Consider the following 17,443-nt stretch of genomic DNA (forward strand, 5'->3'; position numbering starts at 1 on the left):
GGCTTCTTTCTCTTGGTGGAAGAGAAAGAAGGTGCATCCACGTTATACAAGCATGTATAAGTGTTCATCCCTTTTTATTGCCAAATAATATTCCATTGTCTGGATCCACCACATTTGGCTTATTCACTCATCAGCTGATGGATGTTGGGTTTTTTCTCCTTTTTGTCTATTATTAATAGTGCTGCTACAATCACTTATACACAAGTTTTTGTGTGGACATATGTTTCACTGCCTTGGGTATATACTTAGGAGTAGACTTGCTGGGTCACGTGTAACTCTGTCTCCCTTCTTGAGGAATTACCAAGCTGTTTTCCAAAGAGGCTGCACCATTTTATATTCCCATCAGCAACGTATGAGGGCTCCAATTTCTCTCCTTTAGAAGTCTATTCAAATCCACTCAAATCTACTCAAATCCATTGTCTGTCTTAAAATGGGGCTTTTTTTGTTGTGTTGTGTTGTGGGTTGAATTGTGGCCCCCCTCACAAACGACATGTTGAAATTCTACCCTCCCCCCCAGTACCTCAGAATGTGACCTTATTTGGAAATACAGTCTTTGCAGAAGTCATTAGTTAAGATGAGGTCATGCTGGAGTGGAAAGGGCTCTTCATCAAGTACGACTGGTGTCTTTATAAGAGGAGGAGAAAAGACACGCAAAGAGAGGAGAACACCAGTGAAGACAGAGACATGGAGGAAGACCATGTGTGACAGTGGAGAGAGAAGACCGGAGTGACACGTCTACAAGCCAAGGAATGCAAACGAGCGCCTGCAACACCAAAACCCAGGAGAAAGGCGAGAACAGATTCTTCCTTAGACTCTCCAGAAGGAGCCGCCAGAACTTTCAAGAGAATAAATATCAGTTTTGTTTTGTTTTGGTTTTGAGACAGAAACTTGCTCAGTCACCCAGGATGGAGTGCAATGGCGCAATCTCGGCTCACTGCAACCTCCACCTCCTAGGTTCAAGCAATTGTCCTGCCTTGGCCTCCCGAGTAGCTGGGATTACAGGAGCGCACCACCACGCCCGGCTAATTTTTGTATTTTTAGTTGAGACAGGGTTTCACCATGTTGCCCAGGCTGGTCCTGAACTCCTGACCTCAGATGATCCACCTGCCTTGGCCTCCCAAAGTGTTGGGATTACAGGTGTGAGCCATGGCACCTGGCCTGTTTTATTTTGTTTTGAGGCAGGGTCTCGCCCTTTGCCCAGGCTGGAGTATAGTGGTGCAATCTGAGCTCATTGCAGCCTTGACCCCTCAGGCTCAAGCAATCTTCCCACTTCAGCCCCACTGAGTAGCTGAGACTACAGGCATGTGCCAGCACGCCCAGCTAGTATTTTATATTTTTAGTAGAGATGAGTTTCACCATATTGCCCAGGCTAGTTTTGAACCCCTGGACTCAAGTGATCCACCCACCTTGGCCTCCCGAAGTGCTAAGATCACAGGTGTGAGCTACCCGCCCAGCAATGTGTGTTGTTTTAAATCATCCCATGTATGGTACTTTGTTATGCTGGCCCTAGGAACTAATCTAAGTTGTAAGGTGCTTTATGTATTCTGAATATGAGACCCTTATCAGATTTAGGATTTGCAAATATTTTCTCCCAATTCTGTGATGTGCTTTCACTATTCTGCTGGTGCCCTCTGGAGCACATAAGTTGTTAATTTTGATGAAGTCCAGGTTTTGTTGAAGTCTATTTTGTTGTTGTTTGTGGTGTTGTTGGTGTTGTATCTTAAAAACCCTTTGCCTACGCCAGTATCACAAAGATTTACTTCTGTGTTTTCTGCCAAGAGCTATGAGGTTTAGCTCTTATATTTAGGTTTCTGGTCCACTTTGAATTAGTTTTTGTGTAAGGTGTGAGGAAGGGGTGTTATTATTTTGCATGTGGGTATCTAGCTGTCCCAGTATGTAGGGTTTTTAAGCCCTGCTTTCAGGTCTGAGATGAGGGAGGTCTGGCGAGCAGGTCTCAGGGTCCTCACTGGCTGCCTCTGCCACTCACTTCTGCGCAGGCCCCTGCAACCCCAGGCAGCCAGGCCCTGCACCATCCCTTCATTGTTCTCTCTTGAATCTGAAGCTGCTCACTGGCTGGGAGAGATGGGGTTGCGGGGAGCACCTGGGGTGAATGGGCTTGTGGGAGTGGATTCTAGTTCCTTTTCTCCAGTATTTCAATTCCTCCCTGGCTTTCTGTGCCTGAGCATGGAAGAGCAGAGGCAAGGAAGCTGGCTGGGCTATGCTAAGTGGCTGTGTACACAGAGGAACTGAGTCACACAGTGGTACGGCCAGCCCTGATGTTTTGTTAAGTGCCACTAACCTGACCCTGACATTGCTCTTTCCAGTCCCTGAATCAAGACTGCATACCTGCTTTGTAATCAGGGAAGGGCGGGTTTGGACAGCTGGATCCATTCAGATGCTACACAACTTCTAAAGCCAAGGGTGGCAAGTTCTGACTCAGGCGCTTGGGGGGCAGCTCACAGAACTAGGTCCCCAGGGCCTCCTCCATGGGGCCCTCAGAACTGTCAGGTGGTTCCCCCTCCCAGTGGCACATGATGTGTCAGTCAAGGCACTGGTGACTAGATTCTGGGCAAAGCCTGCGTGGGTCATCAAGACCTGGGGGACCTCCCTGAGGAAAATGGGCAGGAGAAACAGCTCCCCAGCAACCATGTGGCTATCCGGGCAGCCTCACATATACCTGGGAAGTCATGTGATCTCCAGCCCCTGCGAATAGCCCTGACAGGAGATAGTACTATCCCTGAAGACTCAGCTCTGGGGACATCCATCACCTTTGCCTGGAAGCTTCTCTCACCCAGCCTCCACCCTTCCCATCCCTACCTGGGTTAGGCCCCGACTGGGATCCCACGATATTCTGTGCTTATGCTGCTTCTAGTACCTATAAGGCTGTTTAGAATGGTTCTTTTTCTTGGTATCTCCAACAAGTGCTTGGCTCAAAGTTGTACAAGATGAGGGTATAAATCAAAACCACCCCAATGTCTTTAACATAAAATAACAAACGTGTGCCAATGGGCCTGGGACGAAGGAGATAAGTGTGAGTTTTAAGATTATGGATGTTCAGGCTGGGCATGATGGCTCATGCCTGTAATCCCAGCACTTTGGTAGGACAAGGCAGGAAAACTGTTTGAGGCCAGGAGTTTGAGAACAGCCTGGACAACATGGTGAAACCCCGTCTCTACTAAAAATATAAAAATTAGCTGGGTGTGGTAGTGTATGCCTGTAATCTCAGCTACTCAGGAGGCGGAGGCATGAGAATTGCTTGAGACTGGGAGGCAGGGGTTGCAGTGAGCTGAGATCGATGGAGCTATTGCACTCTAGCCTGGGCAACAGAGCAAGAATCTGTCTCAAAAACAAACAAAAGTTTATGGACATTCACTGGTGAGGGCTTCTTTTTCCTGTGAGTAAAGAGACTACTAGGACATGTTCAGACACAGTCTGTTGATCACAGCTGCCAGGAAATGAAACTAGGAAACACCTTTTTTTTTCTTTTTTTTTTTTTCTTTTTGCCCTTCTGATTGTAGCCTTTTGCTTTCTTAAGCAACAGGGAAAAACAGTGAGAATGCAGGTTCCTCGGCACTTCTGCATATGGGCCTGGACAGAGCTCTGAGGCTGTGTGCCCCAGGTGGGTGGGGAGGGGAGAGAGGGTATGAGAGAGAGTACATGCATGGACACTATTGTGTCTCTCTTCTCTCCTTTCTTCTTTTTTTTTTTTGAGATGGAGTCTTGTTCTGTCACCCAGGCTGGACTGCAGTGGTATGATCTTGGCTCACTGCAACTTTTACCTCCCAGGTTCAACCAATTCTCCTGCCTCAGCCTCCTGAGTAGCTAGGATTACAGGCACCCACCACCACATCCGGTTAATTTTTATATTTTAAGTAGAGACAGGGTTTCACCATGTTGGCCAGGCTGGTCTCGAACTCCCGACCTCAGGTGATCAGCCTGCCTCAGCCTCCCAAAGTGTTGGGATTACAGGCGTGAGCCACGGCACCTGGCTTCCTTCTCTCCTTTTTTCCCCACCACCTTCCTACAACCCGCTCACTCAGGGTTCATGTCTGGGCAGTACCCTGCCCTTTAACAGTGGAGGGAAATCATCATTGACTAAGGATCTATAGCACAGCCACAACTGTCACCAGGTACCCAAGGCAGAAGAATGCCACCTTGCATTACTAAAGACTTCATGACACCATATATAACAGCTGAATCCCAGAGAGGAGTGTGGCTGAGGAGTGAGACACATGGTCTCCAGGCCACTTTCAGAAGGATGAGACTTTGTCTAGCTTGTCTTCATCATGCCAGGCAAAGGAACTGCCTGTACTCATAACTGTGAGAGGGGAACCAAGTACCATAGGCAGGTGGTCCATGGGAACAGTGATTAAGACCAAGTCCTAGAACTCACACTGCCCTCTGGGAGTTAAACTGAAATGAACTCATAGCCCCCAGATCCCAGACATGCGTCACCCTTGAGAGCCCCCTACTCCCTGTACCTTTCTTTCCTAGGGCTTAGCACAAGTATAATTATGATGCGGATAATCATTTGTCTAATCTAATATCTGTCCCCAAAGGGCCCTTGTCTGTCCTGTTGTATCACTCTACCCCTAGCACTTAACGTGGTGCTTGGCTTATAGTAGATGCTTTGTGTTCAATGAATTAAAAATCAATTTTTTAAAGAGAAAGACTGAATGGGTCTCTGTACCATAAAACCTGACAGTGACCACAACATCTCCCCACAAATAACATCAAATAAAAGTACATGGCTAATTGACAGAAGCATAGAAAGATGAGGACCACAGAGGTAGACATGCAGGGCACAGCCTGGCACCGTCCACAGGCCAGGAGCCCAGCAGGCCCATGTAAGCTGGCAGACTATATAGTGGTACCTGGTGACTACCTACTGAATGAGCAGTGAATGCATCCACAACTCCCCGGTGAGATGGACACAGGACGGCAGCAGGACCCGAGGTTCTCACATCAGACAGCACCAAGTGCTTACATGTGACATTCCCTAAGCAACCTTCCAGCAATCAGAGTCCCCTGTAGCTGGCACAGAGGCAGAGCCTGCTATGATCACGCTAACCTGACCACTCTGTCCGCTTGACAATACACTTTAATGGCCCGCTTTGGCCTCCCAAAGTGCTGGGATTACAGGCGTGAGCCATCATGCCCAGTCTGAACGTCCATAATCTTAAAATTCACATTTGTCTCCTTCCTTCTAGGCCCCTTGATTCACCTTTGTTATTTTATATTAAAGATATTGGGATGGTCATGATTTATTCCCTTATCTTGTATGACTCTGGGCCAGGCACTTGCTGGACATACCAAGAAAAAGAACCATTCCAAACAGCCTTATACTGGGATGGGGGAACAAAATAAACTTAGAAGTTGGTATCTCAAGAATCTCTTGGGAGTCTGAGGACTATTCACCGATGCCTACTCTCTCCCAGGTACAGTGCTTGGTGCTGACAATACAAAAGTGAATAGGCCTGGTGCTCTGTATCATGGAGCTAATATTCTAGTAAGGAAGACAGAAAATAAACAAGGAGACAAAAAGATAATATACTGTAATTATGAGTGTTATAAGCAAAGTCAAGCAGATGAATGGGACACAGCGTCACTGGGGATGGCTTTTGAGCTATGGGGGTCTGGTCAGGGAAGGCTGAGATAACAATGTAGCAAGTTGGGAAAGAAGGAACAGCAAACATAAAAGCCTGAGGCTGGGCCAGGCATGGTGGCTCATGCCTGTAATCCCAGCACTTTGGGAGACTGAGGCAGGTAGATCACTTGAGGCCAGGAGTTTGAGACCAGCCTGACCAACATGGTGAAACCCCATCTCTACTAAAAATACAAAAATTAGCTGGGCGCGGTGGTGGGTATCTGTAATCCCAGCTACTTGTGAGGCTGATGCATGAGAAGCACTTGAACCCGGGAGGCGGAAGTTTCAGTGAGCTGAGATCGCGCCACTGTACTTCAGCCTGGGTGACACAGTGAGCCTCTGCCTCAAAAAAAAATTTAAATAAAGAAGCCTAAGGTTGAAAGGAGCTCGCTTGGACTCCTTCCAACCTCAGGCTGCAAGGAGGCCAGTGGATCAAAGCTTAGTGAGCCGAGATGTTACCCTGTCCCATCAGCTTTGAGGCCTTGGCAAGACAGGATGCCTGAGCATCCTTTTCAACAAATGGTGCTGGTTCTGTTCGGTATCTACATCCTTCATACACAAAAGTTAACTGAAGATGGACCACAGACTCACATGTAAGAGCTAAAATGACAACATTCTAAGAAGAAATCATGGAAGTAAATCTCTGTGACCTTGGATCAGGTAATGAGTACTTAGATACTAACACCAAAAGGACAAGTAACAAAAGAAAAACTAGATAAATTGGACTACATCAAAATTAAAAGGTTGCTGGCAACAATATCATTGAAAGAGTGAAAAGACAACCCACAGAATGGAGAAAATATTTGTAAATAATGTATCGGTAAGGGTCTAGAATCCAGAATATACACTATTTAAAGAACTAGACTGGGCAACATGGTGAAACCTCGTTTCTATAAAAAATACAAAAAAATCGGCCAAGCATGGCGGTATGAGCCTGTCATCCCAGCTACTAAGGAGGCGAAGGCGGGAGGAGCACCTGAGTCCCGGAAGTTGAGGCTGCGGTGAGCCAAGATTGCACCACTGCACTCCGTCCAGCCTGGGCAACAGCAAGACTCCATTTCCAAAAAAAAAAAAACAAAAAACTAGACAGTACAAACTGTTGGTGAGGATATGGGGAATATAAAATGGGGCAGCTGCTTTGGAAAACAGTTTGGCAGTTCCTCAAAAGGTTAAATATAGTTATATGATCCGAAAATTCTACTCCTAGTTATGCATCCAGGAGAATCAAAAACATATGCCCACACAAAAACTTATACATGAATATTTGTAGCAGTATTATTTATAATAGCCTAAAGTGGAAATAACCCAAATATCCATCAGTTGATGCAACCATACATAAAAAGTGACATAGCCATACAGTGAAATATACAATGGGAGACTACTCAGCTATAAAAAGGAATGATGTATTCATACACACCACAACATGAATGAACCTCAAAAACATATGCTACATGAAAGAAGCCAAACAAAAAAGGTCACACATTACATAATCTCATTTCTATGAAATGGCTAGAATGGAAAAATCTATAAAGATAGAAAGTAAATTAGTGGTGACCAGGGGTTGAAGGGAGAGAGATGGGAGTGATTGCTAATGGGTAGAAGGTTTCTTCCATACGGGATAAAAGTGTTCTACAATTAGACCATGGTGATGATTACACAACTGTATGAATATACTAAAAAACATGGTATTATACTTTAACAGGTGAATTGTATACTATTTGAATTCTGTCTCAATAAAGCCGTTAAAAAAAAAGGGGGTGGGGTGCCTCTGCCTGTCTATTCCATGGCTCTGGCTCCATCCTGAGTCATATGATTTAGAGCAAGCTTGTCCAACCCACAGCCCAGAGGCACATGCGGTCCAGGACAGCTTTCAATGTGGCTCAAAACAAATTCATAAACTTTCTTAAAATATTACGAGATTTTTGGCCAGGTGCGGTGGCTCATGCCTGTAATCCCAGCACTTTGGGAGGCCGAGGCAGCTGGACCATTTGAGGTCAGGAATTCAAGACCAGCCTGGCTAACATGGTAGGACCCTGTCTCTACTAAAAGTATAAGAATTAGCCAGTCGTGGTGGTGGGTGCCTATAATCCCAGCTACTTGGGAGGCTGAGGCAGGAGAATTGCTTGAACCCAGGAGGTGGAAGTTGTAGTGAACCAAGATCGTGCCACTGCACTCCAGCCTGGGTGACAGAGCGAAACACCATCTCAAAAACCAAAAAAACCCAAAAAACATCATGAAAAAAATTTTGATTTTTTTAAAGCTAATCAGCTATCATTAGGGTTAGTGTATTTTATGTGTGGCCCAAGACAATTTTTGTTCTTCCAGTGTGGCCCAGGGAAGCCAAAAGACTGGACACCCCTGATCTACAAGCTACTGCCCAGAGAGAAGAGCATGAATGGAGCTGAAAAAGCAAGGCTAGACCCCACCCTGAGCCCCAGACCGCAGCAGGGATACACTCGCGGCTTTGTGTCCTTGTGGGAACAAGCATACAAATCTCTGCCTCTGCTTTTCATGACCCTCTTTCGCTCTCCATGGTGTGGTTTAACTATGAAGCCAGGCCAGGCATGGGAGCTCAAGCCTGTAATCCCAGCACCTGGGGAGGCTGAGGTGGGAGGATCACTCCAGACTGGGCAACATGGTGAAATCCTGTCTCTAAAAAAAAAAAAAAAAAAAAAATAGCTTGGCATGTTGGCTCTACCTGTAGTTCTAGCTACTCCAGAGACTGAAGTGGGAGGACTGTTTGAGGATGGGAGGTTGAGTGAGGTTGCAGTGAGCCATGATTACACCACTGCACTACAGCCTGGGTGACAGAGCAAGGCCTTATCTCAAGAAAAAACAAAGCAAAACAAAACAACTCTGATGCTTTGAAACAGAAATAGTCGGAGGCACCTAAGCCTGTAAAGGTATTTACTCTCTCTCCCATCACAGCAGCACCAGCCCTACCCTCACCATCTCTTCCCTCTCCTGGGGACCTTCTCTGGACATAGCCCCGGTATTCTAGAGCAACTGCTTCCCCTCATCCTGCTGGCTAGGCCGCTGGGGCTTGAACTGCAGCAGGGGCAGATACCACACACATACTTTTCCTACCCACACATCAATAACTTTGGGAAACTGCAAAGGCCAAAGAAGAAGAAATGGAAAAGACAAAAGAGCTCAAATTCAGTCTTTGGCTTGGGCTTCATTGGGCCAGTAGTTTTCAGGCCTCTACTCTGGGCTTCTCTCAAAGAGATGTCCAGGGCTGGCTTCCCTCAGGGACTATGTTGTCCCTGGCCTCAAACTTCTGGGCTCAAGGAATCCTCCTGCCTCAGCCTCCTAACTGGCTGGGGCCATAGGCCTGTGCCACTGTACATGACTGGACTGGCTTATTCTAGAACAGCACTGTCCAATAGAAATACAATATGAGCTAAAGCTTATAATTCTAAAAAATAAAAGAATTTTAAAAATTAAAAAAAAGAAATAATAGTATGAGCCACATATATAATTTTAAATGTTCTAGTAGCCACATTTAAAAGTATGGCACATGTTCTCAAGATCTCCTGGGGCTGAAGAAATAGGTGAAATTAATTTTAATAATATATTTTATTTAACCCAATATATCCAAAATCTTTTTTTTTTTTAAAGATAAGGTCTTACTCTGTCACCCAGGCTGGGATACAGTGGTGCAATCACCATAGCTCATTGCAGCCTCAACCTTCTGGGCTCAAGCCATCCTGCCACCTCAGCCTCCCCAGTAGCTGGAACTACAGGCACACATCACCAGGTCCAGCTAATTTTTATACTTTTTTGTGGAGACGGAATCTCACTTTGTTGGTCGAGGCTGGTTTCCAACCCCTGGGCTCAAGCAATCCTCCTTCCTTGGCCTCCCAAAGCGCTGGGATTACAGGTGTGAGCCTCTATGCCTAGCCCCCAAATATTTTCATTCTAACACACAATCCATTAAAAAGGGAGATTTTCTTTTTTTTTTTTAAGACGGGGTTTCACCATGTTGGTCAGGCTGGTCTTGAACTCCAGACCTCAGGTGATCTGCCCACCTTGGCCTCCAAAGTGCTTGGATTACAGGCATGAGCCACCATGCCCGGCCTAAAAAGGGGTATTTTCTATTCTTTTATCACGATAAGTTGCTGAAATCCAGCACTTATTTCACATGGCACATCTCCACGTGGACTTGCTACATTTTAAGAGTTTAACAGCCACGCGTGGCTGGTAGGTGCCATATTGGACAGTACAGCTCTAAAACCTGGGTCATGCTGCAAAGTGAGTATGTTCAAGGCCCAGTATTTTATAAAAATATTAATTTAATATGCTGAGTTCATTGGCTCATGCCTGTAATCCCAGCACTTTGGGAGGCTGAGGCAAGTGGATTGAGACCAGCCTGGTCAACCTGGTGAAACCCCATCTCTACTAAAAATACAAAAATTAGCTGGGCGTGGTGGTGGGCACCTGTAATCCCAGCTACTCAGGAGGCTGAGGCAGGAGAATCACTTGAACCCAGGAGGCGAAGGTGGCAGTGGGCAGAGATTGTGCCACTGCACTCTAGCCTGGGCAACAGAGCAAGACTTCATCTCAAAAAAAAAAAAAAATTTTAATAATAACGAGTACTAAGGAGGAAATGAAGGTTCAGAGAGCTGAAGTGGCTTGCCCAAGGACTTATGCTGGTGAGTGGTAGTGGTTAAACTTACGCTGGTGAGTGGTAGTGGTTAAAGATCTCAGACTGTGGTCAGATGAGAATGATCTTCACAGAGTGACATGAAAATGACAAGAGATACAAATGGGAAGTGATCAGCCCAGTGCCTGGCTTACATCTACAGCTCACAAGTCAAGAAACATGAGCCCCACCATCACGATGCTATTAACACTGTCACCACACAGGGAGAGGAAGGCTAACAGGGAGAAGGCAGAGACCACTTGGGGTCGCTAGCTGGGGAAACCCTGTGTCAGTTGACTTTTCCCAAGACCGCGCCTCAAATGGCTTGCACTACTCACCGGACTGGTGGGTGAGGAAACTACCAGCTTCGGTCCAGCTCCATCATGAGCCGGGGCCTTCTGCGGGCCATTCCCTGGGCCCACTGCTCTGGCTGTCTCGCTGACAGTACTAGAAGGCTGCTGGCCTGCGGCGCTTTCTGCAGGGGCAGCTTGGGCAGTGCCCAGCTGCTCTAAGTGCAGGGTGCTGAGCGACTGGGGATGCGGCTCCTGCGGGTGGACATCATCTTGAGTTCCAGAGGCTGCCTGGGCAGGAAGGGGCTCTGCAGGTGCCTCACAGTTCACGTGTGTGCTGGTGTCGAGGCCACAGAGGGAGAGAGTGGCCTGTGGTGTGGGGATCTCCGTTTCTTGGCTTAGTCCATTGGTTGGCACAGAGTTTACCTGGGCTTTGCTGAATTCCAACAATACCCTAGAAGTTTTTAAACAAAGAAACTTGTGTGACAGGTTGTCTGTGACAACGCCCAAGGCTACTGGGGTAGAGGAAAGAAGGTAAAACTGCTGTTTTATGATTTAAAACAACCCACACCCTCTTAATTATCCACTGCACTGCCCTCACACAGTCCTCCTCTGACACTCCCACCACTTTCTTCCTGGCCAGGATTTAGGCAGACTGGGTGGACAGGTGATTTGTGGAGCCCAGGACATCAGGTGAAGAAGCTCCCACAGAAGACAAAGAGGACTTGGTGTGAATGGGGACTTGCTGGCATTCTGAGTAGGCTAGCTGTGGGCCCGGAGAGCTTGCTCAGCCAAACACCCGGTTGTGTGGGCCATCCTTTCCCCAAACACAGTCTGCAGCAGAGCCTCCGGGGACAGAGAGTCTCAGAACAGGCCTCCTCTGCAGCACAGGGAGCTGAGGCGCACAGGACTCTTGTGCCCTGGAGCAGGGACTAGGAGAAGTGAGAGCTAACAGGTTTCCTAAGCCAGGTCATCCTTTGTTCCTGGGCAGGCACTGGGACAGCAGAGCTGGGGGAGGCGCAAGGCTGGTCCCGTCAGAGCTGGACTGGGTGTGGAGACAGCAAAGCCTCACATCCCCAGAAACTGCTGCTGGAGCTCAGTGTACAGCAGGTGTGTGAGGGTGGATATGAGTACACACGAGATGTGCTCCTGCTCACTCTCCATGGTGGGACTGCCACTCCCTGTCTCCTCCGTGGTGCTTCCTGGGGCCACAGGGAGCAAATGTCACTGCCTTGGTACATGTGCGTGCACACACACACTCACACATAAACACTGCACAGAAACATGCTCTGGGCCTTCTGGAATGTGCACTGACTAGCAACTGCTCCTCCCTCTCCTGAGGCTTCTGAGGAGCCAAGCTCCATTTTGAAAATAAACCTGTTTGCTATCTCTTCTGCTTATAAAACCAGTGGAGCATGTCACCGGCAAATGCAGGTTCAGATGGCCACAGGCTGTCTGAGCAAATGAAAATCAGCCTGAGCAAATGCAGGTTCAGATGGCCACAGGCTGTCTAAGCGAATGAAAATCAGCCTGAGCAAATGCAGGTTCAGATGGCCACAGGCTGTTTGAGGCCCAAAAGCCTGCATGTATCTGCCCTGATGGCTTGGACTGGGTCCAGAAGACACATGAAGCTCCCCTTAATTTGGGCTTAAGGAAATGAGGATTTTAGAATCCAAGTTGCTTACCTGATTTTCTTCCCAGTGAGCTCTGCTCTTACCTATACCATCTTAACCCCAAACAACATTTCAAGACATTATAGTCAAGAATAGGTGGCCAATCCATACATGTATAAGTAACTGATTTTGGCCAGGCTTGGTGGCTCACGCTTGTAATCCCAGCACTTTCGGAGGTCGAGGTGGGTGGATTACAAGGTCAGGAGTTCAAGACTAGCCTGGCCAAGATGGTGAAACCCTGTCTCTACTAAAAATACAAAAAGTAGCCAGGCATGGTGGTGGGCACCTGTCATCCCAGTTACTCAGGAGGCTAAGGCAGAGAATTGCTTGAATCTGGGAGACGGAAGTTGTAGTGAGCCAAGATCACACCACTGCACTCCAGCCTGGGCGACAGAGTGAGACTCTGTTTACAAAAAAAAAAAAAGTAACTGATTTTCAACATAGACACCAATACATTATAATGGGGAGAGAATAGCCTTTTCTTATTTTTTTTTTTTGAGACGGAGTTTCGCTCTTGTTACCCAGGCTGGAGTGTAATGGCGCGATCTCGGCTCACCACAACCACCGACTCCTGGGTTCAGGCAATTCTCCTGCCTCAGCCTCCTGAGTAGCTGGGATTACAGGCACACGCCACCATGCCCAGCTATTTTTTTGTATTTTTAGTAGAGACGGGGTTTCACCATGTTGACCAGGATGGTCTCGATCTCTTGACCTCGTGATCCACCCACCTCGGCCTCCCAAAGTGCTGGGATTACAGGCGTGAGCCACCGCGCCCGGCCTGAGAATAGCCTTTTCAACAACAGTGCTGAGATAAGTGAGTAGGTCACATGCAAAAGAAAAAAGCTAGACTGCTATCTCACATTATATACAAAAATTAGCTCAAAATGGATTAAAGACCTAAATGTAAGAGCTAAAAGCTTAAAGCTTTTAGAGGGAAAGGGCAGTATAAACTTCATGTCTTTGGATTAGGCAATGGTTTCTTAGATGTGAGATCTACACCAGAAGCAAGGAATAAAAAATAAATTGGCCAGTCACGGTGGCTCATGCCTATAATCCCAGCACTTTGGGAGGCCGAGGTGGGTGGATCATAAGGTCAGGAGTTCAACACCAGACCTCTACTAAAAATACAAAAAAAGAATTAGACAGGCGTGGTGGCGGGCATGTGTAGTCCCAGCAACTTGCGAGGCTGAGGCAGGAGAATTGCTTGAAGCCAGGACATGGAGGTTACAGTGAGCTGAGATCATACCACTGCACTCCAGCTTGGGTGACACTACAAGACTCTGTCTAAATAAATAAATAAATAAATAAATGTTATCCCAGCAGTTTGGGAGGCCAAGACAGGTGGATCACCTGAGGCCCAGAGTTTGAGACCAGCCTGGCCAACATGGTGAAACTCCATCTCTGCTAAAAATACTAAAATTAGCTAGGCGTGGTGGCGGGCGCCTGTAATCCCAGCTCCTTGGTGGGCTGAGGCAGGAGGATCGCTTGAACCCAGGAGGGAGAGACTACAGTGAGCCAAGATTGTGCCACTGCACTCCAGCCTGGGTAACAGAGTAAGAGCTATCTCAAACAAAAATAAAAAACGTTCGTGTTTTAAAAGATACTATCAAGAAGGTAAAAACCAAAAAACAAAAAAAACACCTCACAGAATGGGGGGAAATATTTTTAAATTATATAGAAGGGCCTATTATCCAGAATATATACAGAACTCTTACAAATCAACAATAAAAAATAACCAAATTTTTAAATTTTTATTTATTTATTTTTTTAAAAGACGGGGTTTCACCATGTTGGTCAGGCTGGTCTTGAACTCCCAACCTCAGGTGATCCGCCCGCTTTGGCCTCCAAAGTGCTTGGATTACAGGCGTGAGCCACCACATCCAGCCACAACCAAATTTTTAAATGGGCAAAGGATCTGAACATACATTTCTCCAAAGAAGATATTCAAATGTTCGATAAGCACATGAAAAGATACTCAACATCATTAGTCAAAGAGAAATGCAAATCAAAATTACAATGAGATACTACTTTATACCCACTGGGATGGTTATAATAAAAAAGACAGAAAATAACAAGGGTTGGTAAAGATGTAGAAAAATTATAACTTGTATATATTAGTGGTGAGAATGTAAGATGATATAACTACTGCAGAAAACAATTTGGTAGTTCCTCAAAAAGTTAAACATAGAGGTACATATGACCCAGCAATTCCACCCCTAGGTATATAACTAAGAGAATTAAAAACATATGGTGGGGCGTGGTGGCTCATGCCTGTAATCCTAGCACTTTGGGAGGCTGAGGTGGACAGATCACGAGGTCAGGAATTCGAGAACAGCCTGACCAACGTGGTGAAATCCCGTCTCTACTAAAAATACAAAAAATTAGCTGGGCATGGTGGCGGCTACCTGTAATCCCAGCTACTCAGGAGGCTGAGGCAAAGAATTGCTTGAATCTGGGAGGTGGAAGTTGCAGTAAGCCAAGATCGCAACACTGCACTCCAGCCTGGGTAACAGAGCGAGACTCTGTCTCAAAAACAAAAAACAAAAACCGTATGTCTACCCAGCCTGGGTGCAGTGGCTCATGCCTGTAATCCCAGCACTTTGGGAGGCAGAGATGGGTGCATCACATGAGGTCAGGAGTTCACCTGGCCAACATTAGTGAAACCCTTTCTCTATAAGTACAAAAATTAGCTGTGTGTGGTGTCGGGCACCTGTAATCCCAGCTACTTGGGAGGCTGAGGGAGGAGGACCACTTGAACCCAGGAGGCAGAGGTTGCAGTGAGTTGAGATCACACCACTGCACTCTGGCCTGGGTGACAGCGAGACTTCATCTCAAATAAATAAATAAATAAAATTAAATAAGAACATAATAAAATACAACAATACCACCAATAGAGCACTATTGATGCCTATGCACCAAGGACCATTCTAAGTACTTAAAACTAAGTACTCAGACCCTCTGGACTATACCAACAGCACTCAGTGATTATTATAATACAGATCCAATCTGCACGGAAGGAGCTATTCAGGACAGTCAATCCTCTATTCACTAGGCAAACTGCAATTTGGTTTCTGCTAAACAGAACCACTTTATATTAATAAATTTCATTTTCAATGTTGTATCTTTTATACTTTCTTTACATTTAATTTGTGGATGTTTTGATTTTATACATGTAATGATAGGCACAAGGAATTTATTTCTAATTTAAAGTTACAAATATTTAAATAACGTAAAAACTTTAATGAACTCAAAGTGTCGGTGAGAACAGTTTACCCTTGAAATACACACTTCAAGAAATGCTGGTCTCTGTGGATGCTCAAGGACTAACTTCAAGGCCCAGCTTGATGAATGCTGGTGCTGGTTGGGCGTTTGTGCCTCTGTGTGTCTTATGTTTGCCAGTTCCTCATGCCACTGTCCGGTATGCGTCTATACATTCTGACCCTTTTCCCTCCAATTTCCCCATAATAGCAGGGACAACACTTCCTGTGCAGAGAGGATGGTTACTGATTCAGTGACCTTAAGCTGGAATTTTCCAATCACAAGACACATGAGACAAAGGCGAGCCACATGACAAGAGGATGGCTGGCTGGTCTGCAGAGGAGGCAGACACACAGGAAGGGCTAAGACAGGGGAGTGAGCATAAGTCATGCCCTGTGCCTGGGTCACACTGCAGGCCTGTCACGCCATGGTCCCAGGGGTCACCGGAGGCAGAGACTATTCCTCCCCAACGTATTCTATCTAAATCCCTCCATTTAACATTTGAAAACTCCACCTAATGTGCTCAGAAGCCATTTCTAGGCCCACCAGACAATCTCCTATGTGTCGTTCACTAACAGGCATCTGATTTGATTCTCAAACAGCCCCACGAGGGAATCTCCATTTTACAGATGAGGAAACAGAGCCCCAGAAAGAGTCAGCAATGTGCCTGACCTTCCTAGGCTTGTAAGTGGTGGAACAGGACTGGAAACTAGGTCTGCTCCAAGCCCAGTCCATTACACCACCCAATGCTGGTGCTCCTCCTATGCTGGGTGAGAACCCTGGAGGGACCTGAACCAAGGCGAGAGCGCAGGAGGAGTGGAAAGAAGGTCGTCCCAAACACAGGCTGACGGAACATGACCAACTGAAGGAGGCTTTTAATAAAAAGTTCCCACTTTCCACCTATCAGATGAGCAAATATCCAAAAGTTTGCTAATACCATCAGTTGGCAAGGCTGAGACACAAGGACATTCCTGGTGGTGTATAAGTGGGCAATTATCTGTGAACACTCCATATTAATCTATCCTTTTGCTCAGCAGTTTTGCTTCTGGAAGTTTACTGACCAGAGATACCTACACAGAACTAAATGACTGCATACACAAGGTTATTTATGAAACAAAGACCCCAGCACCCATTAAATACTGGCCTGGGCTGGGCGCGGTGGCTCAAGCCTGTAATCCCAGCACTTTGGGAGGCCAAGGCGGGTGGATCACGAGGTCAAGAGATCGAGACCATCATGGTCAACATGGTGAAACCCCGTCTCTACTAAAAAAATACAAAAAATTAGCTGGGCATGGTGGCGTGTGCCTGTAATTCCAGCTACTCAGGAGGCTGAGGCAGGAGAATTGCCTGAACCCAGGAGGCGGAGGTTGCGGTGAGCCGAGATCGCGCCATTGCACTCCAGCCTGGGTAACAAGAGCGAAACTCCGTCTCAAAAAAAAAAAAAAAAAAAAAAAAATCTTTATACTGGTAGATGCAATTAGAAATTTGGAAGAATATATAGGAAATTAATCATTATGGTTGTAGGAGTGGGAGGAAAGAACAGGGTAGAGGGAGAACAGGATGGGAAGGGCTTTTACTATACATATTTTAGATTTGTTTTAACTGTATAAAAATGGATTATCTATGCAAAAAAATTTTAGAAGGCTGTGTGAAGAAGGCTCTGCCCCAGTTCCCTCCCCAGCCAAGTTCGTCTGCCCCATGTACTCTTCCACACACCTGTCTGTCCCGACCTGTCCACCACCTCCCACACACAGCACTCAGGTCCTGTGTCCCCAGGGTCTTCTGTGACGTCACACTCGTGCGTTATGTTTCATCTATTTGTTGGAAGTTTTAAATATGCTCTGACCTACTAGTTTCCTTCCTTTCCTTCTAGAAGAAGGCAACAATATTTTACACTATGCCTTGTAGTGACTAAGTAACTTGCTTTTTT

The 17,443-nt window shown here is 46.3% G+C and overlaps 1 protein-coding gene across 5 annotated transcripts in view; it reads right to left on the reverse strand.

The window, feature by feature from the left end:
• The window catches only part of PLEKHM1 (pleckstrin homology and RUN domain containing M1), a 52,823-nt gene that overhangs the window by 22,594 nt on the left and 12,786 nt on the right, over positions 1–17,443 (reverse strand). For all 5 annotated transcript variants that reach the window (XM_039476971.2, XM_074388779.1, XM_039476970.2 and 2 more), the window contains exon 5: positions 10,631–11,036. In XM_039476971.2, the coding sequence (XP_039332905.2) occupies positions 10,631–11,036 (406 nt within the window). The remainder of the gene's footprint in view (positions 1–10,630; positions 11,037–17,443) is intronic.

Source organism: Saimiri boliviensis, chromosome 17 (genome assembly GCF_048565385.1).
Source record: "Saimiri boliviensis isolate mSaiBol1 chromosome 17, mSaiBol1.pri, whole genome shotgun sequence".
Lineage (NCBI taxonomy): Eukaryota > Metazoa > Chordata > Mammalia > Primates > Cebidae > Saimiri > Saimiri boliviensis.